General features: G+C 48.3%; 2 protein-coding genes across 6 annotated transcripts in view; one reads left to right on the top strand and one right to left on the bottom strand.

The window, feature by feature from the left end:
- LOC143376697 (uncharacterized) overlaps positions 1–1,376 on the top strand; it is a 32,740-nt gene extending 31,364 nt beyond the window's left edge. For 2 of the 3 annotated variants that reach the window (XM_076827299.1, XM_076827302.1), the window contains exon 6: positions 484–1,376. In XM_076827299.1, coding sequence (XP_076683414.1) covers positions 484–647 — 164 coding nt within the window. In that variant the 3' untranslated portion in view covers positions 648–1,376. The remainder of the gene's footprint in view (positions 1–483) is intronic. The other variant, XM_076827301.1, reaches the window with a different exon arrangement.
- Positions 1,377–1,733: 357 nt separating this feature from the next.
- Positions 1,734–21,540, bottom strand: LOC143376695 (uncharacterized). Of its 3 annotated transcripts, XM_076827296.1 has the most exons (7): positions 19,472–21,540; positions 19,325–19,383; positions 18,809–19,024; positions 16,240–16,379; positions 10,290–10,372; positions 9,146–9,236; positions 1,734–5,395 (listed from the first exon to the last, which is right to left on the bottom strand). In XM_076827296.1, the coding sequence occupies exons 3-7, from the start codon at positions 18,971–18,973 to the stop codon at positions 2,320–2,322; spliced, it is 3,555 nt and encodes a 1,184-aa protein (XP_076683411.1). In that variant the 5' UTR covers positions 18,974–19,024; positions 19,325–19,383; positions 19,472–21,540; the 3' UTR covers positions 1,734–2,319. The 3 variants fall into 3 exon arrangements, with proteins under 3 accessions (XP_076683411.1, XP_076683410.1, XP_076683412.1); XM_076827295.1 differs by having other exon boundaries at positions 19,325–21,540; XM_076827297.1 differs by lacking the exons at positions 16,240–16,379; positions 18,809–19,024; positions 19,325–19,383; positions 19,472–21,540 and adding an exon at positions 12,677–12,793.
- Positions 21,541–23,071: the final 1,531 nt, after the last annotated feature.

The raw sequence follows: 23,071 nt of genomic DNA, 5'->3' as shown, positions 1-23,071 counted from the left end.
AATTCACTCGAAGAGGGTGAAATTAACCCCTGAAATTATTTTCAAGAAATAAAAAAAAAGTTTCAAGACAAAAGTTACTTCTTTTAATTAGATCTGTCATTTGGTGAAAATTATTTTACAGTTCGCGAGTTATAACACAAAATCGGAAAACATTCGGATTTTCAGGGGTCAATTACACCCCCTTAGAGTGAATTTGGGCAGCAAACAAAAATTGCGTTGCAATCAGGATGAAATTCCCTACATATTCACAAAGTTTCAGAATTTTTTTAATATCCAGGTTCGCGATGTTCCCTTGTAAGCAGTTTCCGTGAGAGAGTTCCAGGATCTTGAAGGAGTACATAAATACGAAGAAGAATTGAGATTGTAGGGATGAACGAAGCCTTCTTGCAATTAGTATTAGCAACTAGGTGCTCATCGAATACAATGATTATAGTGTAACAGAACTTATGATCACTGCAATCGAATTAATTTGTGTGCCTGTAGGAATATTACCCGCAACCATGGCAATGATGATACCAATGATACTTGGCCGTCGAAAGAGGGACCTGACACCTCCCGACCTGGCTCACCTCGATTATCGCGACTCTGTCATGAATATTCGTGTTCCCACGAATAAACGTGGGGCCCATGGATCGAGGTTGAGATAGGGTACCTGAATTTGTCGGAGAAAGCCCCTGGTTATTATTTAATGGGGATGATGACACGGAGGGAAGATATTTATCTTCAGAATTTAGCGGGAAATATAAAGCTTCGCTACTTTTCTCTAGTTTAGGTTTGATCTACTCTACGCTAGGATAATTTGAGAAACATAGATGTATGTACTTGAGAATCCGTATCGAATCAAAATTAGATAGGCGCGTGTACTTCAAAGTAGTTATCCACTTCAGTTGTGTTCCCTCCAGCTCTGTAGATCACAGATTTTAACGACCGCCTGAATTTCGTCCCTAGAAAAGGGAAAGTTCCATTTGAAAGCGAGAACGGGTACTAATCGAGCGGTTTTTGTCGAAATCAGGAATAGGGAATTAGAATCTCGAAAGTGAAATTGTCCTTGGGAGGGGACTGGAATTTTTTTATACATGTACAGTGGAATATTTTTGAAAAGGTGACGAGAAATCTGGATTTATAGTTTTCCCAATCGACGAACCATACAAATGAGATGAAAGAATCCTTCTCGAGGTAGCGGAAGGATAACAAGCTTGTTTTAAAATACTTATCGTATATTTATATACATGTCAGGGTACCATATAGACGCATATGTTATTTATTTATTTATATATTTATTTATAATATACTTTACAGTGTCTCGTCGTATATTTCGTCGTTGGCTTAAACAATAAAAGCACAAGTACCAACAAGTGATAGTAATAATGATCGAAGTAAAAGTGTTACGTCGAAATAAAATAGAACTTTTCGCCGAGTGTTTTTCAAAACCTTGCGCCTCGTTAGATGTGATCCTGGTTTCGAAAAAGCGTGGGTAGAGTGCACTGCGGACGCGCGCGCAGCGCCTGAGTGCATTCCATGCGAGAAATCCTATTCCCTAATATCCATTTTAAAGCTTTGTCGTTCTCAGTCACGTCCAGAAACACTCGTCTCCTCCAAGCCAATCCCTGACCAACGATTTCGCGAGGAGTGTCACTGAAATTTCCTAAAAGAATCCACAAACAAAAGCGTGAAACAGCGCTAAACTATTCCACCAGCGATTACATTGCAGGAAGTCCTAAAAGACAATAATCCAATGATTTACAGTCCACAAAGCATTTTCCTCCAAACAGTACCTAATATTAAAACCGAAATAAAATCGATCCCTTAGCTGTCTCTAAATTCATTGCGTCAGGAGAAAACGTCTGAAGGGGAAAATAAGGGTAAACGATACGACAAGGATTCTTCCTCCAGGTGCCGCTTTTCTAAGACTCGATTCTCTTCTCACAAAATGGTAAGATTCAATTTCTGCTAGCACTTAGTATGATAAAAAGTTATCAATGCTCTGGAACCCTAGGATATAAATGAGCCTTCGTCAAATCGTTTACCCCTTCGCGCCGGTTCACCCCCAGAAACTTTCTCCGCATCGTTGAAAAGCAGCGAATACGTCAGGCGAGGCAAGCTGTCCAAGAAAAGGAACTCTCCCAGCGGAAAGAACTACCCCCAGTGGAGTCGTCCACCTCAGCGGAATGTCCAAAAGCTTCGGGACACGAGGGACAATCCGTTCGAGGTTCCTGGCGTTCCTGAAGAGAGAAGGTAGAGAAGACGTGACAGAAGAAAAACTCTCGGTATCGTCACTCGAGTCCATTGTTCCCTCATGTCTCCTAAATGCAACCCTCGTCACTCCTCCCCGTTGATCCTCTTCTGCACGTGGCCGATATATCTGGCGAAGCCCTCGCTGGCGTGCTTAAGAATCGTCAAGCCGAGCCTGAACTTTATTTCGGCGATCTTCTTCACGAAGTTGAAGAGATTGAAACCGTTCTGCTCCGGCGGCTTCCCCGTGGTCGGGTCGGTCCACTCGACGTTGCTCTCCTCGGTGTCTTTCGAGCTTTCCGTCGTGTTCCCCTCGACCTCCGTCGCGGCCGGCGACGCCACGGGGTCCGTGACCCCTTTCGTCGACGAAGAGGCCGGTTCCGTTGACGAAGAGGCCGTGGAGAAAGTCGTGGACGCCGTGGTAGTCTCCGCGGTGGGACTCTTCATCGTGGCCTCCTTCAAGCGAGTCTTCTCCTCCTCTTTCTGTCGCCTCCTCTGTGCCTCGAAGTCCTCCACTTCGTTGTCCTTCCTCCTGTCCTTCGTCTTCTCGCCATCCTCCCCAGGTAGAGCAGAATCGATGATGTTGAGGATTTCGTTGCTCAGGTTCTCCTCCTTCTCGTCCTCCTCGAGCTCCCTCTTGGATGGTATCACCTGGATCACAGAGTCCCTCTTCCATCTCAGGTAACTCGGCTTCATCGCGAGCGGGCCCATCGAATCAACAGACCTCTTCGTCCTCAGGTACCTGGGCCCATGCTCGACAGCAACAGCAGCGGGCGTGATCTCCACTTCCTCGTAGCCCTCCTCTGGCCTGGCAGTCTGAATCTGCCCGTACCCCTGAGCAGACCCTTGAACAGCCCCCCCTGGTAAGCTGAAACTCTGCCCTGCGTCGTGATCGAACTGCGCCTGGCCACTTTCCGTCGGCTCGTAGCTGTTCGCCAGTTTCCCAGGCGTGGACAATGCTGGGACCTTTTCCTCGTACGGCGGGTAATCTTTGGGAACGTTTCCAACGACGAACTGACGGTTCGCCGACCCAGGGACCGACTGTCCCACCACGTACGCCGAGGGTTTAGGTCTGTCGTAATAATTCGGGGTACTTGGCGCATCAGCATAGCGATGGTCCGTGTTCTTGTACTTGAAGCTGGGGGCTGTGTAAATAGGAGACGAGGATGGGTACCTTTGCTCGTTCTTCTTAGTCATCTGAGACTCGTAGCCCCCGTCGTGATTCTGGTACCGGTAATAATTACTATCGTAGTCCTTGTTGCCCGCATAATTAACCTCGTCGCTGGTCATACCCTGAAGAACCTTGGACAGGACCTCTTCCTCGCTCTGTCCATAGTTCCCACCGTACTCGTCCAGGTTGTACTTGTACTTGGGCTCCACTTCGTAGTTCCTCCGAGCTATCGCGCCGCCGAAGGGGTACAGGAAGTAGGAGGCCAAGCCTAGTCCAAGTCCCACCAGTGACATCACTCCGAAGCTAGGCATCACCTCGCGGCTAAGAAAATTGTAGATCTGCGTGCTGATTGGCTTCTGAGGAGGCTTCTTCTTCATCTTCGTCGAGTTCGCTGTCAGCTTGGTCTCGGGCGCGATCTTCGACTCCTGCACGTCGTTCTCGGCGATAGACTCCTCTGCCAGCAGCTCGAGCCCCGTCGAGCTGGCTGTCACCGGCGCAACGGTGGTCGTGGTGGTAGATGTGGACGGCTTGCGACGCCTGACCTTGTTCTTCTTCCTCTTCGAGGTGTGCCTGGGCCTCTTCGTGGTCGAAGTCGAAGTTGGGGTCGTGGCTGACGTCGTGGAGACCGACTCCTCCGTGTCCACGTTGACCTTCGTTAACTCGCGGTTGAAATCGAACTTCAAGTCTATTTTCGAGCTGTCCAGACTGTCCTTCTCCTCCACCTTCTCTATCTTCAGCACGGGCGCGTTGACTTTGATAGACTCGATCTCGATGTTCGTCGCGTCGTCCAGAGGCTTCTTCAGCTGCATCTTCAGCACGTTGCTAGCTTTCGTGGCAACGGGCTTCGTCTTCACCTCGGTCAGTTCATTATTAAAAATCGATTTCGTGGTCGTAGTGGCATCCACATTCGTCGTGGGCGAGCTGGGAGTCGGCGTGGTTGTCTTCTGGGTGCCCATCATGATCGAGGCTTTTATCTTCGTCACGAACATAGGCTTCTCCGTGCTCTCTGGCTTATTCTTCGAGATCGTCACCATCTGCACTGGCCTGAAGGTCACCTTCTCGATCTTCGCTATCGAAGCATTCTCGTTCTTCGCAATATCTGGCTTGACAGTGGTCCTCCTAATCGGCGGTTTCGGTCTAGCCAGGTGGTTCGGCCTGGACGTCTTGGAAACGGACGGTTTCGACAACAAGGTTGTCTTACTGGTCGCAGTCTTCGGCTTAGGCGTCGTCCTGAGGATCTGAACCTTCTTCGTCGTGCCAGCGAACGCCTCTTTGCTCTCTAGCATACTCACGGTAGTCTGAGCGAGCTTGAAAGTCGTGTTCTGCAGCACTGGTTCCAGCTTCTCGAGACCCTCCACCTTCTCAGGCTTCGAGTCGGTCGTTTTCTTCGTGGTCACGAGGACCGTTCTCCTCGTGCTCGGCGCCTCTTCCATCGTGGTGGAAACCGGCATCGTCACTTTCTCGGCCACCCTTTCAGTGGTCTCCACACGCTCCATCAAGGTCGTTGGCTTGACGGTCACGCGCACCTCGGTCTCTGGGGGTGGCTTGGTCCTCTTCTCCATCTCGATCGTTTTTATCGTGGTGGAGGGAGGGTTCAAGAGGATCCACGTGGAGATCCCTCCGGTGGTGGTCGGGTGATTCTTGTAAGCGGTCATGAGCCGCGTGGAGCTCATCTCCCTCTCGAGCTCTTCTTCGGTGATGGCCATGGCCTGGCCAGGGTGGCTGCTCTCGAAGTAGCTGAACTTTGAGTTTATCGGTCTACCGAAACCTATCGGCTGGCCATTCATCACTGTCAGCTCCTTCATCGGGGTGATGTCGTTCCTCTCCACTGGTTTCTGAATAGCGATGGGCTTCTTGATGATGTTGCTGTCGAGGATCTTCCCTGGATCTTCGGGGCTGCTGGCGTTGAGCAGCTGGGTGGTCACTGTTCGCAGGGACTGGTCCATGTACTGCAGGTCCTTTAGCTGACGCTGTGCGTCGTTCGCTTGGACGCTGAAATGAAATATTTTAATGAGTCTGGTGAAATGCTACAGTGTATAGTACACATTCTCTGAGCAGGCACGTTTAGGTACATTTAGGTGTGGGAAATTGTGGTCTGTTTAATTGAATGTTAATCGTGCCATTTTAAATATTCCTTACCTTTTTGGATGGGAAGTTTTGAGGAATTTTAGTTAGATAGGTCTGGGTCAGTGCTACTAGGTCAGTGCTAGTTTCTAATTGGGTGGTATCTGGATCCATTGCAGGAGTTCTTCGTGAGAAGTATCGCGTGGCTTTGGTACCGAGGGAGATATTTCTAAGAGAAAATTGGGGCGTAGGATGCTTGGGAGGGTATCTCGCGATGAACTACAGTGTCGAGTACAAGTCGCAAATTTCATGGTTACAGAAGAAAAAGAATACAAAATTTGTTCGTTTGAATGGTTTATTTCGGTTACAATTGACTGGCACAAGTACTAGCAATGCCCTAAAGTGACGCAAGTTCTAACGCTACGATTACAATGTAAATTCGTTCCAGTTAATACTGCTCTTTATCTCTCTAAACTACCCCCTACAAACATTGCATACTTATCAGTAGAGTTTTAAAGCTACTTTTGGCGAGGTTAAAATGTATCATCCAAACAGCATTTTACCATCCATTAAACCCCTTACCTGTTAAGATCAATTAGAAATAAAATAAATAGAATCACCTTTAAAAATATTTACCATAAATAATAAGTTCGACTGCTCTACAATAAAAAAGTTATCTATACGGTGTGAAAAAGTAATCGACACGCTTTCCACAGATAAATCTATGTATCTGGGTCCAGAAACTATTCGACAAAAGAGTACGAGATTCCAAGCTTCGATCTCTGATAAAAAATACTTCCTTTGCTTGTAAACCTTCCACCACCATCTCGAGACGAAGTCTAAAAAAATCTTCATGCATCCAGATAGTAAGATTCATCCATGAAAATCGTGAGCATCACTTTCTCCACACCCTGTACACTGCTGACTCAGTGTCCACTTGGAACTCCTTGCCCCTCTTCTACGTCCACGTGACACCGTACTTTTCACCTCCACCTGAACCCACTACAGTCTCCCACTCCACCAGCCTGCATCATCGAAAAAGGAAGAACCTAATCACCGCCGCCTACACAGCTTCATCTCTTCCTCTTCTTCCTGCGACTCTTCCACTCGTTCAACCTACCATACTTGTCCATCGACCGCCTCGCGATCTCCTCAAGGTTGGGCCAGTAGCTGCCAGCAGCGTCGTCGTTGGCACGACCGAGATTGAACGAGCTTGGGAACACCCAGGGGAAGAGGAACGTGAATATACCAAGAACCCCAGCTGCCAGAGCAGTGAACGGCGCAGCAGCCAGGCTGAAGAACCCGTAATGCAGCGGGTTGACGAACGTGAAATAAGTGAACACCGACGCTAAGGAGTCCATGATACCAGCTGGAGAGAGGTCGTAATCATCGTCGTCATCGTCAGTGGAAGGAGCTTGGGACGAGGAAGTTGCTGCTAGCCCTGCCGAATGGGAGGGAGAAGCACTGGCTGGACTGGCATTTGGGTCGCCAGGTGATTGCGCCAGAGAGTTCAACCCTGGGTCATCGTTAGCTGGATCAGAAGCAGCTGCTAGGGCTGAAGAAGCTTCTTCAGTACCCGCGCTATTCCCTGGCAAGTCCGTTTCATCGACTTCCATTAACGAATAATCAACTGGAGGGGAAGCCTCGACTTCGGTAGAAGGGTCAATTTGGGAGTTAGAGCCTGAGACGCTGATATGCGTGCCCTGGAACACCTCGAAGTTAGACAGGCCCGAGGGTACATCAGTTTCTGGAGGAACATCTCCCTGTGGGTTCTTTGGGGGACTATAGTAGCCACCCTGAGGCCATACAGAAGGACCAGAGGAACTAGATTGGTAGATAGGAACAGCCTGACCTAGCCCAGGGTCTAAAAACCCATCCTGACTGACGCCAGCGTACTTGTCCCCGTAAATCTCATAGCTACCAGGGTTCGGCTGGGTACCAGCTTGAGGTGCGGTAGGTTTCAACATGTTCGTATTGAACACATGAGAATTGATGATGATGTTCAAGTCAGTGCAGCCTTCCTTGCTCTGAATAGTGTTGTTGATCCTCGTGTAGGAGTTGATGAGGATCGTGGGGCAACTCTGATCATAGGTTACTACCGGGGTCTGGGGTTCGGGCACCTTGTTCTTGTCCTCGTAGGAGGTGAAGCCTATGTGCACGTTGGGACCTGGCTTCGAGGTAGTCGATGGGGACAGTTGCGAGAGCAAAATGGACGGAGGATACGAGGTGTACCCTGAAGAAGACCCCGAGGGCCCTGAATTGCCATAATTCCCAGGCACCTTCGCCACGACTGTCGTCCTATTAGGCTTCCTCGAGTCGGTGTTTATAAGATGAACAACAGTGTTCTGCGACACCTGAGTCTGGGGATTGTAAACCGTCTTATTCTTCAACAACACACTCCCCAGCCAACTGGGAAGCTTGAAGTTGCCCGGCGTGTAGCTTGGGCGAGAATGGACGGGGTAAATGAAGCCAGGCTTGAAAGTCTGAACGTCGCTAGGTTTCGCGGGCCTGTTCGGCTCCAGATTCTGGTAATCCGGGTCGAACACGAGGCTGACCGGCTCGCCTGCCTGATCACTTTCCACTATGTGGCTACCGTTCGTCATGAAAGCCGGGATTTTCAACCAGTGCACGATTTCCTGGAGACTGGGGCTGGTAACGGGCACGGGGTGACTGAGGCTCACGTTCCTCGGAGGAACTGGTTTGGAAACAGCCTGCTCGAGCTTGGGATCGTCCCCGAGCGAGGTGTACTTTTCGTAATTCTGGAAATCGTCCACGTTCTGTATGGCCCCGTTCGGCCAGTTCTTCAGCTGCACATTGTGAACAGACGCGTTGTTTCTACTGAAAGGGATCTTGTTCGGTCTGACCTTCGTCTGGCCCTTTTTCCTCAAGCTCGACTGACCACTTGAGGGCTGACGAAATTTCGTGCGGTTGGTGTGCTTCGAGCTCCAGTGACGAATAGATAAGTCGGCGCCTCGGCGAGGAGGAACTATCAACTGGTTATCGGGGCTCTCCACGTGGATAGAGGAAGGTGTTTCGAAAGGAGGCGCAGCATTCTCGAGACTGAACGTGCTAGTGATCCTTTTAATAGCCGCTACGTGATCGAACTCGGTCGTAGGCTCAACCTCGACGGAACCAGCCGAAATTTCTGCCTTCCGATCCGAGAATTCCGCGCTCGAATTGAGGCCCAAGGCTGGGCCCGTCGACTGTGAATTATTCAAGCAGATTTCGCCCGTCCTTCTGGACAATTTCGCGTCCCTGGAATCTCTCGAGACTCCAGTGGAGTTCGTCCTCAACGAACGCTTCCTCGTGCACGAAATTCTCGGATTCGGATGTCGATCGAGCTTGCTACGCGAACCGAATTTGTGGGCGGACTTCCTCGACGGGGAATTCACTAGGTCGCTGGAACTAGGTGGGGTATTTTGACGCTGACGAAAGAGGTTCTTCAGCTTGGGTAAATTCTCATTTCTAGCTACATTGTCGTTGGAAGTGTTGGGGATTCGGTGACCACTGTCCCTACCGAGCTTTCCTACTTTGCTTCTATCCTCGAGCTTCGAGTCGGGGCTCGCTCTCATCGGTTCGTCGACACTTACCTCGGCGCTACGTTCGATAAAGGGGCCCATTGTATCGTGATAGTAATTAATGTACGGAATTCTACGAGTTCCGGAATTCCACCTGTACCTGCTATCTTCTCGAGTGTTTTGCAATGTGCTGGTCGCTTGCACGGGCTTCCATTCCTCGGTGTTTGATCTCGCTGGCTGTGAGGATCCTTCTGCAATACAAAATCAAACGGTGTCCTGGTCAGACTTGAAACCAGCTGTCAGATACTTCACATTTATTCTGCTTCATTTATTTTCACTTCCTACTTATATTCTTTAACTCTCCTCAAATTCTGTGTAACAATAATTGATGGGACGTTTCGAGAGTCGCGCAGACATTGGATAACAAAGCTGACGATCCTAATTTCGTAACAGAGATGTCTGCGAGAGATTCGCGTGGTATCATACGGTATGTTAATGGAAGAAGGAAACTTTCACGTTATGAAATGGAATTTCGTAGCTTCGGAATGATGATTGGAATCGATGCAGTAACGCACGGGGCCGCGGTCGTTCGCTCAGAAAATTTGCATCGCGACTCCGCGAGTTACGTTGCATCGTTGGCGTGCAATTTCTTAGGAATCGATTCGTGTAATCAGCTGTTACGGGTCGCGTGCTTTCCTCAGGCGCGACAGGGTGGAAGTGAGGAAACACCGATTCACGGGAAACGATCGCTTCGAGGCAATATTGCGAGGACTGGGCATAGGTAGAATAAACGATGGTTGAAAAATGCAGGGACTCAAGTGGGAATAAATCGATATAAAATTATATCGGCAGCTTTGAGAACTCTTTTATAACAAAAGGCGTTAATAATCTGCAAACCTCTGCATCTTCCTTCGTCGTTGAAACGCGATCGAAGCTTAAAAGGAAGTGAACGCGCAACTGCAATCGCTTGGGAGAATAAAAATTCCGCCAGAACTACCCTATCACCGTAATTTCTACATTTTAATACCCTCGACGGGGAGTCATCTGCAAGGAAATTGCAGTGCGCTCCAGCTGATTAGAGGCTAGCCACTCTCGAGACTTTCACGGAAATCGGCAACGTTTCGCATTAACCGATTTGCAACTGAATAAATACAGCCCCGCTGGGACGATTCTCGAGGACTTTAATTTCGACAGGAAAGTATCGCCACTTCCTTTCCGCTCCTGCAATCGCTTCCTCCACGCTGCTCCCTCAAGTATCGGTATGCTCGTCGGTGGTTTCACGGTGGAATCGCAAGTGTACCTACCAGTTTTCTGTGGCCTGGCGTCCCCCGATCCCGACAGCAGCAGGATCACCACGATCTTGAGAAGTTTCATCCGCATTTTGGCGCTGAAATAACAAAAAAAAAAAGATCGTTAATCGTAGATTAACAAGTGTTAGAAGCTTTCTTACAAATTGTGGATCTACTGTCCTCCTTCGCCGCTTCGATAGAGACCACGCTTTTCGGATTCATATCCCGAATAATTTATTTCGCGACGCGAAGGCTGTCGTCGACGAGAATTTCGTGAAAGGAAACGTCGCTTCGGGGGGTAGCGAAAGTTGGCGAAAAAACTTCCCATCGAACGGGTACGGGGACCGAGAAGCACGTCTCGCCTCGACCCACTGATCCTGAACCTGATCTCGACCGGGGATTTCTCGCTCGTGTCACTTCTGACGGGAACGAAGCCTCTGCTTCGAGCAAGGAAACCCGTCGCGTTTTCGTACAGAGAAATACACAGCTCGACCTCGCGGGCAATGAAATTCTCGAGGCCGAAAATTTCCGCGCCCAGAAGTCGCTTCGCTATGGGGGTGAGTGACGCAATGGCGACAGACACTTCCGAATTGTTTTGTCAGGTGCAACGCGCCGCGAATGCTTTATCGCTGATTTGCGTACGAAGGTCTCGATCGAGGCGATCGTTCGTATTCGATCGCCATGCGCCGGCCGCTCGGTCTACGACGCCGGTCGCATCGAAATGAGAAAATTTCTGGCCGATCGTTGTACCGCGAGGCAAGCGCAGAGGCCTCGAGGAAGGAATCAACGATCTGTTGAGTATGCATTAAGATTCTTATTAAATCTACGTACCCCTTAACCCTTAACCCTAGGGCGGGCGCGCCAATGAGAGGTACACGAGCTGGCGCGTGTTGAACTCAGTTCATCAGTTGAAAATAATTATTATTATTTTATTTAACGGGAAATCCCTTAATATACAAGATATATACATAAACCAGAGCCTATACTGTCTAGAACATTAATTAATTAATTAATTAACCACACGTGAATTTGCTAAATGACTAAATAATCCCGCGCGAAAAGAGCTGAGCGAGCCTATGAAGTAGTCTACCGCATTAAACTGCTGATTAGCGTACCGCATAGCCCTATTAATAGGGTCGATTGTGTAGTAAGAGTACAACGGCAGCTTATGGGCGAAAAGAGCCCCCCCTTAGAAAAGATCCAAAAATTCATCCCTCCTGCTGGAATCTAATTTTATTACTTCAATTTCCTCCCCTTCTCGAATATTCACGTTCACCTTGGACAACTTCTCGCCCCCTTCTAGATCTCCATCTCCTTCTCATTTCTCTCCAAGGCTACTCGTCCTATTTCGCAACCATCGCGGCCCTTCCGCCCCCTTTCTCCCATTCGATTTCGTATCGCCGCGTGGTAAAAGCGGTGTTTATTTTTACCGTTGCATTTTTTCGTTTATACTCGTGTCCGGTAACGGTACCTGCTACGTATCGGCTCGTAGGCCTTGATTTGCATGCGGACGCGCGTTTCTGCGCCACGGGGTCGGCCAGCGTGTCAGAAGACGTTGCAAATTGCGATAGGCCGATGGTCTGGTCGCGTTGCTTGCTACCACGGTTAACGTACCGTTAGGATGTGTTTAATACGTGTCGTTTCGAACACAATCGCTGAAAGAAACGGGCCCCCCCCCCTCCCCACGTCACGGTATTTTATCGCGACGGAGCGTTTGAAACGAATCAAAAGTTATCGCGGTTTGAGCACGGTGGATTTCGAGGTCGCCTGGGATTAGCGAATTTTCTGGCTCGCTTCGGAGCGACCATGGTCTTGGCGCTCGAAATGGAGCGATGGTGGCGAGGCGAGGATAAACAGAGCGTGGAACGTCGAGGGTGAGTTGGGCTGTTTGGAGGGGAATAACGAGGAAGGGATGACAGGATTAAGGGATGAAGAAACAAAGAATAAAATGGTAACGAGGATGCAAGGAACCAGATAGCAGCGGATGAAATCGCCAGCACACTCTCTTATAAAACCATTATTATCCCAGAATGTAAAACAGAAAGTTTATTGACCGCCAATCTATTAATACTCGGCCAATAACTTTCTACCGTGTCTTTCTTCCATTCGATGAAACACCGTAGACTTTCATTAAGAAAGGGAAAAAGAAACCCATGGCGCGGAGACCAGGAAGAAAAACACGATCTTATCGTTCGCACTCTACGACCAGAGTACCTCTGCATAGCTCCGAGAGCAGAAACGCAACTTGCTGGCAACCGAGCCGCGACCAATAGTCAAGGACGTCGTTCAAGCACATTTCCCTACCCTCTTTGCGGTTCTCCCCGGTCTTCCCTTAATCCTAACCCAGACCCGACCCTGCCTCCCCTTCGTCTCAAGGAACAATACCCTTCGATCCCCCTTACCTGATTCAAAGCTGTCGCTGGAGCTGCATTTAACCACCGCGTAAACCGCACGCGACGAGCAAACAAGGATTTAGGAAAGCCCAACTGCAGAGACTGCGGGAACTATGTGACTCGACTGAAATGAAAAGATCCGCGCGAACCGAAGCACTGTTGGCAACGCGACGACGAAGAGAAAAGAGCGAAGGGAGCAGTGTGGAAGACTGCTAGACTCGGAGCCGCGACGGCGAACTGGAGGAACCGCGAACGGAGCCGCGAGTGTCGTCCAGGTGGACGATCTTTCGACAATGGTGCACGGCTGACTGAGTCCTCGCCGAGAAGGTTGGAGAAGGCTGGGCCCGCGTGCACGCAGCCTGGCCACCGGGTAATCCACCAAGGTGGAGAGGCGCCTGGCTCGTGCACGAGTCATCGGGAACCCGTTACTCCGTCGGATACGTTGGAACGAGATCTGCTCGGGTTGAATAACCTTCGCGCGCGCAGCCAGCCTAGCCAGTCTTCGTGACTACCTTGGCCGATCACCTCGGGAACTGGGTGAATCTCTACCTGGGGGACTGGGCAACCGTCGACGAAGGGGGAGGCGTCAGCGGGCGCTCAGGAATTCCTCGGTGATGTAACGACCAGGCGGTGAAAAATTCCACGGAACCTGGGGGAAGGGACGAAGCTCGAGGCGAGCTTCGTTGCTTGCCTGATACGAGTAATTTATTTATTCAGGGTGGGCTTAAAGGGTGACAGGGGTGGTTCGAAGGTCGTTGCCTACTTTCGGGGTGGATGGAACGATGATGAAAGAAATGAGAGAAAAGAGCAAGGGAAATTGTAGTGGTGGATGAAAGAACCCGCCGCAGGGCACTCGGGCCCTTTTTGCATGAAACGCGTGATTAGATTCCTCGTTCTTTTCTATATATGACCTCTAGATTTCGTTGTCGCATCTTTAAAATTTACAGAGGTATTCATAGTACATTTTCTGGATCGATGTTGACCAACAAGGAAAGATCCCGAACCTGGAAATTTAAAAAATTCTGAGACTTTGCGAATATGTGGGGGATTTTCTGCTGATTAAATTCACTCTAAGGGGGTGAAGTGGACCCCTTAAATTCAGGATATTTTCTGATTACTCGCGAACTGTAAGAACTTTAAGTTACCAAATGATAGTCCTAAATAAAAGAAGTAACTTTTGTCTTGAAACTGTTTTTCTATCTCTCACAGATTGCGAGTTAAAAAAAAAAATCGGAAAATAGCCGAATTTTTTAATTTCACCCCCTGAGGCCCTTCTTGCATCCAACAGCACAATTCACGTCGTTAAGGTAACTAATTGAGGGGAGAGGGTGGTTATCAGTGAGCAGTGCGTGTAGAATCTCTGAAAAGAGACTGTTCATTTATTTCCACGAAATTAAGATGTTTCAGAGAGAGTAGCGCTTCCCTGCGAGATTCCTCAAAGAAGAAGATCGTCAGAGGAAGTTTTATTGTCCCCAGCTGTTCTTGCTTTTCCCAAGAACTAATCACGAGCAGCCAAGAAGTTCGATCTTATCGTTCTAATCACGATAGCGCCGAAGGGAAACTCGGAAGTGATCGATTAGATAACATCTAATAAAAGATAATACACCTAATAGATATATTTAATAACGTCTGGGAGCGTCTCGGCACACATACCTGCATGCGTAATTACACGTGCGAATAAGACTGGTGTTATTCTGTAATAACACGGTGCGTTCACTTCATCGCGCGCTGCTTTTCCCATGAATATCTCCCCTTAGCTCTTAACTACCACTCCAAGCGATGTTTCTCGTGCCGCACGAATCTAATGAAACGAAAATCGTGGGTTAACACGAGAAACTGGAGCGAGGGATTGAGGAAATCGAGCTGATAAACAATCCAGCGTAGGATAGTTTGAATAAACGACTGGAGAGCACCGTGCACGATTTTCTATAACGATCGGGAAGCTTGGAAAGTAGAAAGTATCGCGAACGGGGGCCACTGTTATCTCGGATGGGAGCCATGGTCCAAATGATACATGGAATATCGCTTCGAGGAATGAGCCTTGTTTCGTCGATCGAGTTTTTAGTGCCGGGATGGTCTTGGAAAAGAAATGCGCGGAGTGAAGCGAGCGGAACGAGGTATTTTTATGCTCTTCCTCGTGCAGAACAACTTCTGTTCGTATTTTCCGCTGCTCGGTACGGAATGTTATTCGATGTTTAACGCTGGCGAACCTGAGCCCTCGGAAATAAAAATGGCCCGTGTCAGTTTTCCTTAATTCGTCTTGAAGCGTCGCGGCTACTCTCCGAGGGAATTGTTTCCTTTCAAAAAGCAGAATTAGTTATGTGAACCTTCCTTCTGCCATGTCTCTCAGCACCGAAGCTCAGCTTCCTGCAGAACTGATACCTTCTTACGGAAACTCAGTACCCGATTCGCTTCTATCTTAAAACAGGTTTCCCATGTAAAACCTCGAGTGGATAGCAAATCAGCGCTTCGTTTCCCAACACCACGAGCGCGTCGTTACAAAAATTATTTCTCCCACGGAAAGATCGTGAAATTCTTCGAGACTGATCGTATCGAACCAAAGGTACACCGAACACCGTTACTCTTCTCTAAATTACGACCACCTCCTTGACCCTCCCCCATTGACTGGCAGTGAATCTTCGTTTCCTAACGAAGCTCGTTATGCGACCATCGATCTCCGCTGGGTTAAGCGAGGAGTCTATGTAGGACGTCTCTGAGGCATCTCTGTTTGTCAAAACAGAGGCGAATGTTTGTGAATTTTTTTTGAAAAAGCGGAAGCATATTTTTTCACAGAACTTTTTGCACTTCGTAGAGCATCGTTTAAAGAACATTTGGTAATTTTTTCGTGGAAAAATATTTACGTTTATAATAAAATAACAAGCGACATCCAAGGAGCCTTTTTAATAATTTGGTTTTGCGGCGGGCACTGCCATTCGAGATCAGATTGTCTAAAATCAAAGAACAAAAAAGTTTTCGTTAGTATATTAATGCATCCTCTGATTAACGAAGGGAATTTGCGAAATATTAATTTGAAACAAAGTAGCGGCTATTTAAAGTTGAAATCCTGATTTTTCGTGGAAAAATCTCGCGAAACATTAGAACTTCAACTTTAAATAGCCGCCATTTTGTGTTAAATTAATATTTCAGAAATTCCCTCCGTTAATCAGAGGATACATTAATATGCTAACCAAATCTTTTTAATTTTTTGATTTTCGATAATCTGGTTCCGAATGACAGTGCTCGCCGCAAAACCAAATTTTTAAGAAGGCTCCTTGGATGTCGCTTGTTATTTACTAATAAACGTAAATATTTTTCCACGAAAAAATTACCCAATGTTCTTCAAACGTTGCTCATTTAAATGCAAAAAGTTCTGTAAAAATATACGCCTCCACATTTTCAAAAAAAATTCACAAACCTCCGCCTCTGTTCGGCCGCCTGTAACCCGTTAAAGGGGATAAACGGAAGCTGCATCGGTGCCAGCGTATAGTTGCGAGGGTGAAAAAAGTCGGCTCGCAGGAAACCACCTCCCGGAAGGTGCATGCACGCGGTGTATAATAGGAGAACGTGCTTACCGTCCCAGAATCGCAGGCAGTCGCGGCACTATGTGGGACATAGCGGCACTTCTTACGGCGGTGGATACCTTTCCCATCTGTTGCCAAACGATGCCTATCGACGTTACTGTCGCTAGACCACCTCCATGCGTGCCTGCCGGCTGGAAAAGAAGAATACTAATTAGAGCTGTCTCTGACGCGGAGGGGAACGATCTTGATTCGTCTCGCCCGCGACGGGAGCCTCGTTAAGGTAATTCGCAAAGCATCTGTAAGAGACCAACGACTCGTGACAGCGGGATAAGGATTCGTGAAACGGCGAAGCTTCGAATTGACCGATAGCTAGCTCGTGGGATCGATCGCTTCTCTCGGAGCTCCATCAAAAATCAAGTGCAATCTTCTACTCTTCTAATTCCCTTTTGTGGTCGCTCGATCGCCTTGCACCGTGTAATGGCACAAGACTAAAGGAACGAGTATGTAGATCATCGTCGATGACTCGAGACTAATTCCCATGATGGCTCTCAGCCAATCAATCCGACCCAGCGACGGGGCTGGCAAATTACCGGGGAAACGTTACTGCATCCGCGGTTCCTCGTCATTATCGCGCGACGACGCGTTGATGGAGGGTTCCCGCGAAGGAAGGGAGGACATCCCGGGCGTTCAATCGAGATTTCTAGCACGCCGATTCGATCCCCCGTTCTTAATTAAGGAATCCAGACCATTGTGTTCTTTTTATTTCGTCGTGCGAGGCTCGACTTCCGCCGACTTTCGTCCATGCAGGATCGTTCGGAAGCTTCGACGATCATTGTCGTGCCGGTATTGCGCCATCGACCGCCCCGAATAATTAAAACGATCGAGGGCCGATCAACGGGAGCGCTTCCGCGTCGAGCACCGTTATAGATCAGAAACGATCTAATGGCAATGCTGAACCAGTCGGCAGCCGATCTTGTAAATAAGCGGCTTGCATGTCGATCCATTTGCCACGGGGATCGTGGACCGATCTCTGGTTTCCTTCGACATTGATTAACCACCGGCAGGCTAATTAGGATCTTGGACTCGCTGAGAGTCGTCGACAGAGCTCGATCGTTTCGCCGGTAAAGTGCTACGAATGCCAATGGAACCTTGACAGATTTACCACTTATCAGTCTCGAGTGGACCGACGATTATCGAGTCTATGGTAAAGTAAACGCAGCTGGGTGCCGCCGATCGAGAAGAGAACGAAAGTTTCGAGGAAGCGAGAGGCAGCCGCACCGAGGAAGGAAAAAGTGACATTGACTCCGCGGAACGGTACTAATTGCCTCGATCGCGATAATTGACGAACTTCTGCGCGCATGGACGCGTACGAGGCATGGGTGCCACTGTGCGAGGGGACGATCTGCGTGGACGAGGCGATGGAGCGTGAATATGTAGGTTGGTTATTTATTATTAAATCGCGATGGGTGCGATTTAAAGGGTAGGTCTGCGCAAGGTGGTAGATCATGTTCTTGCCAAATTTTGCCAGGACTCAGCGACAACAACGACTGACGATACAATATTTTCATTAAAGAGCACGAAATACTTTATTGTAACAATTTTTTTTTTAAGAACAAGATTTTATTAAAATGTACTATAAAGGAGCCAATAATGTTGATACCGAGTGTACTCATATGACTAAAATAAACGCGTGAAAATATTGTATTGTCATCGGAACTACGTATATGTGCAAAGTTTCAAGCCGATGGGATACGTTGAAGTGGGTCAAAATTAGCTTACAAAATTTCATCCTGACAAACTCACAACTGAAACTAAATAAAAGCTTGTAGAAAAATGAACCTAAAGAACTTGATTTATAATTCGAATACTCAAGTATTCGAATAATAATAAGATTCGAATACTCAAGTATTCGAAAAATAATAAGATTCGAATACTCAAGTATTCGAAGTTTATTCGTAGCATTCAAATACTTGTAAAATATTCGAATATTAAATTATTCGAATAATCCCAGCCCTAGTCGCAATAAATTGGCCCTCGTTACAAGTTTTCCAAAGTTATAAGTAAGTTTCGTGCATTCAAATTCTTTTCTCTGTCTTACTTACTTCTTACATGATTTTTAAGAAAATTTGACGTGCCTTTTCTTGGACATTTATGTTTCAATTAATGCACAGATAATCTCATACTCGGCAAAAAATAGTGTCGAGCGATATATGCCCCAATTAATTACCTCTTTTGAAAAGAGAATGTTTGTAAACATGACTAGTAAACTTTTCAGCGATCTCTATTCGTCGCAACGAGCAAAACTCCAAACGCAAAATATCAAATTCCCCATCTTCTTCTACCCCCAACTTAAATCTCTGCTCCGACAACTCTATTGCTACTTTCTAACTCCTCACTTTCCGTATTTCAATTTTCAAACATCGACACCTAACAGCCGAATTTACACAGTCACCGTACCGTCTCGTATCCTCGAAACTGGAATTCCAGTTCGCATGACTCGCAGTTGGATCTCTCTACCGTTCAATCTCCATTTCGATCTCTGCTTCGGCCCCTGTCCGTCGAATCCTGCACGCTCTCGATTGAAATTTCGATTTCCATAGTAGTTTCACAGGCGACTCACCCACTTGGGATCGTGACTGTCCTCTATTCCTCCCCCTTGGTTCTTGTCCGCTAGCTCCGGGGGAATGCGGATCGGCCTTGTTTCCCCGTGCGGCGATCCCTGTTCCGATCGGATCGGATGTCTCGGCACGATCGAACGGTGATACCTAGATCCCTTGGCCGACATCTATGCGGTCGACGGTCTCACGGACCCCGAAGACGTCTCTCCTCTCCGTTCCTGAAACGAAGCATCGATTCCTCGTTAAAATCCACCCCCATTCCCCTACTCGCCACCCGAGTCGACGCTTTTTTTCATCGAGCAACGCCAAACCTACATCCCTCGATTCTAGAGAAAGAACATCCGCTCGCAGTTGACAAGAGACTTTATCTTCTCGCGATTCTAGTGGTTCTAAAATATTTCACGAGCGGTTCAGAGGGAGGGGTTGATAGGTTTGGTAAATCGTAAGAGGCAGGAGTTATTGTTATTGCTTTACATAAACATGCGATTGGAACGGGTGCTCAAGGAGTAGGTACATACTTCTAGTTGCATGGAATCGATTCTTCTCGGTTCGAGGGGGCCAACATCTTTGCTTCCCGCTACAGATAAGCGAAGCGATAGTCCGAGCTTTCTATTCGACAATTTATTGGTACATAGGCGGTTAAACTTGTTGCCTGGTCTACCTACATCCTACGGTATCGATGCAGGTCTCCGTTTTTATGGCCTCGGCAACTGCTTCAGCATCAGTCGCGTATGGAAATTGCGAGTACTCATTGGTATCGTATCGAGAATCCAAGGACGGTGGCGTCCGCGCTTCTTTGCGTAAGTAAAATCGTTGTAGCAGCACTCGGTGTATCGAGGACAAGTTTGAAACAAGCAGTTCCCTGAGTGCTCCTGTTTTCTTTCGTCAGATAAAACAGTCTCTAGAAAGGCGTCGTTACTTCTGCGTCTTCCCGCGTCCCTCCTCTTCAACAGAGGTAAAGAAACGAAAACGGTACCCGATGCATTGATCGTAGTTCCTTCTCGTTCCTCGAATTTTCTCCACTGAAGCACTCTGAAAAGTTACCACCATAGAGCTCCTTCTTCTTCAACTCCTCCCAGTGATCATTCCGCCCGAGGCGCGCGTTTCTTGCCAGGAGGACTTGAAGAGCGCCTCGTGCCCCTTGTCCATCGCCGTCTCTTCTTTCCCTCCACCCTTCTCTCGTTCAAAAATCTCAAGATGCCTCGTACCTCTCTCGCGGTTTCCTTCACTTTTTCCGCGCCACCTTCCTCCCCTTCGCAGGGCAGGATCTCCTCGTTTCACGCCTCATAAGCCTCCGACACGGTCGCGTCCCCTCGATCCTTCCTCTTTGCCCGATTCACGATCCTTTCTGTCCGCTTTCACCGCGAGCTTCGCCGTCCTCCTGCTGTCGCTTTTACTCTTCACCGGCGTTCTCCCTTCGAACCTAGGAGGGCTTCTTCCACCCGCGGCTGGTTCGTCACAGTTGCAGGACGGGGACCAGGCACTCGCCGACGAATGGCCCTCCGGAGACGTCGATTCGTCTAGGCACCATCGCGCTCTTAATTGCCGCCTCGATCGATTGTTCCTGTGACCGTGATTCCCCGTGAGAACTTATCCTCTTCGCCGCGGTAAACTTGCCGCTCGGGCGACCCGCGTTTCCATGCAGCGATATTAATCGACGGTGCGCTAAAATAAACGTGTCGCGCGATTGCGTGCGATCATGGGACTCTGCGTGGTCACGAATGGGACGCACAGTTCCTCCGTGCTCCAATAAGATTGCAGGAAGTGTTCAATTTCAGGTCCGTTGTCGAGCAACAATGACAAGGGCATTCTCTTCTTCTCCTTCTTGGAAACAAACGGTGCCCTGTGACATCCTCGCGATTAGTCCCTCCTTCTTTGGCTTCTTCGGTGAATTTCTGTTGAGAGCAGACGGAGCTCCTTAGTACCAAAGATTGCGGAGAAATCGAGAAGACTGTTCTCCCTTTTTGAACGAGCACTTTTTGCATCACTTTACATTCTCGTTTTGCTTTAAATTAACGGAGTTCTTCGAGCAGAGCAATGTCTTTCTCAGCTGCCCCCGTAAAGCTACCCTTCTGTCCTTCTTCTTCCTCGCTTCTTCGTGGTCTTTCATCACTGTTGGGAGAAGCTTGGTAACTCGTCCCTGTAATGTCCTCTTCTCAATGAATTATTTCCACTAATTGCACTGCTTCCATACCGACAAAACTTCCACTGTATTCCATCTTCTTTCCAAGCCTACGTATCTCCAATCCACAAGCCAGTTCTGCCGAGGAACCCTGCAGGCTTTAGAGTCTTCAGACCAACGTCACCCCGTCGATGGGCTTTCAGAAACAACCCTGTCTCGTAAGAATCCTCCATCGAGGGAGGCTCTTCCCTCGCAACGTCCTCCAGCAACCCCTCGGCGGATTTCAACCACCCACCAGATTAATCCTACCGCGATGTCCTCCACCATCCAGCTCCCTTCCTCCGGCTTACTTAATCGCCAATCGAGAGACACTGTCGTGGAGATCGATCACCCAGCAACTGGATGACGCCTGTCGAGTGTCGAAAATGCACTGAGCCTGGATGGTGTTCTGCCGCCCCCGTTCTGGCTTCTCCTCTCCTGCGTCGGGCCATTTAATAGTGGGGACTACTCGCGGGTATCCCTTCTTTCGCTTTAGGAGCAACACGCGGGGGCTCTTCTCGTGTCCTTGCTTGCTCGCGATCTCGCGATATCCACGTCGTCGCCACCGGGACAGAGCTCTGAACTCCTCCAACCGAGGCCCTCTTTCCTCCACCTTCTTCCACACCTTCTTCTTCGTCCTCTGCCACTGCGCGCTTCCTCCCGTCGTTCCTCCCGATTCCCACGATTCTCTCGTTTAACCGGTAGCACCATTCTCTCCGCGCGAATAATAATGGCGTTCCTACGAAAGTGGAGATTCGTGTCGACATTTTTCGTCCTCCGCGGAAGCAGGTGGATGCTGTCGGGTCACTGCTTTTTCGGGGGTCGCTGAACTCTTGGAGACGCGGTGTCTTGGGTGAGGAGGGACCATTCTTTTAGAGGCCTCCGATGGTATCTGGGGACGATGGTACCTGCTCCGCGGTACTGGGCTCCTCGCGGAAATAACTCACGAATGTGTTCCGATTAATTTAGTAAGCAGAGGCGAGGTGTCCGTTGCGCGCAGCCGGCGTTCTCGTCCCTCAGATTTCTGTGCGGCATGAACCTCGACGAGGATTTTATCTCTTCTCTTTTGTCTTCTATCGGCTGTATGGAGCTATGCTTTTCGCGCGGGGGGACGTCACGATTTGCAATCCCGCTAGCTTCGCAATCTCTTGTAATTGTTAGTCGAGGGAACTCGATGGCGCTGGGTCGATACTGTTACAGAAGGGGAGAGAAAGAACCGAGGAAACACCGCAAGAAAGTGTCGCGTAGCGGCGCGAGCTAACGCGTTAATGTTGTAATATGTTAAGCGGGCAATGGTAACGGACTAATTTCCCATAACAGAACCCATTAACTGTTAGAGTGAAACGACCTATTGTTCCCCTCGCGGATTTCCTCGTGATGTAACTCGAAGCATCGGGTTTCTCGCGCCAGCCACCAATCCCGTGCATCTAGTTGTACAACTGGTCGCGTCTGCGTTTTCTCGCCCGAAGCTGCTCGCGCCCTATTAGTGCGTTAAACAAACTGCACGGAACGGTTTCTTCGAGGATAGCAAGAGAAGAGAATAATTCTGTAACTACTTCCAGGAAGAACGAAGTTAAATGTCTTTTTTTATAAGTTATTTGCAATCGGTGATCGTGATTGATTTAACTGAAATCAGATGGGGGAAATGCGAACTCGCCTTCGTTATTTTCTGCTCAAGTATTTTTTATTTGTTTATTTATTTATTTAACGGGGAGTGCCTTTTAGGTATTACGAAGCATACAGCTAAGTAAGAGGCAGGGTGTAATATTTGTCTGAATTTTAAATATGAAATTTTAATTAACCTCGCGTTTCTGAGCTCTTCCGGGCGAGAATATTAATTATTCAGGGGGCACCCTCGAAACCGCCTCTGGCAACATTTGCATACGCAGGCTGTTGCGTGAACGCACGTAATTTGTCTCAATTATCGGAGCTAACGAGGGACCGATGGATCTAATTCAGGCTGGGGAAACTTTGAAATGGTTTCAGGCAAGATACTAAAAACTGGAATATTTCCATACGCAAATACTGTTTGAAAATACTATTTCATTAAATGCTTAAATCAAATACTGTTTAAAAATACGAGGAAACACTCGGATTGGAATAT

The sequence above is a fragment of the Andrena cerasifolii genome, chromosome 14 (genome assembly GCF_050908995.1).
Source record: "Andrena cerasifolii isolate SP2316 chromosome 14, iyAndCera1_principal, whole genome shotgun sequence".
NCBI classification, from domain to species: Eukaryota; Metazoa; Arthropoda; class Insecta; order Hymenoptera; family Andrenidae; genus Andrena; species Andrena cerasifolii.
Note: the sequence above shows the minus strand (reverse complement) of the source record. Positions and strands in the feature narration are given on the sequence as shown.

What these genes read in the sequence shown, in the direction of transcription:
- LOC143376695 (XM_076827295.1), bottom strand. Translation starts at nt 18,973, where the DNA reads ATGTCGGCCAAGGGATCTAGGTATCACCGTTCGATCGTGCCGAGACAT. An exon ending in CTGCCTGCGATTCTGGGACG is followed by an intron (nt 10,373 to 16,239) that starts GTAAGCACGTTC and finishes TTGTTATTTCAG; the next exon opens with CGCCAAAATGCGGATGAAAC. An exon ending in AACACTCGAGAAGATAGCAG is followed by an intron (nt 5,396 to 9,145) that starts GTACAGGTGGAA and finishes ATTTCATTTCAG; the next exon opens with CGTCCAAGCGAACGACGCAC.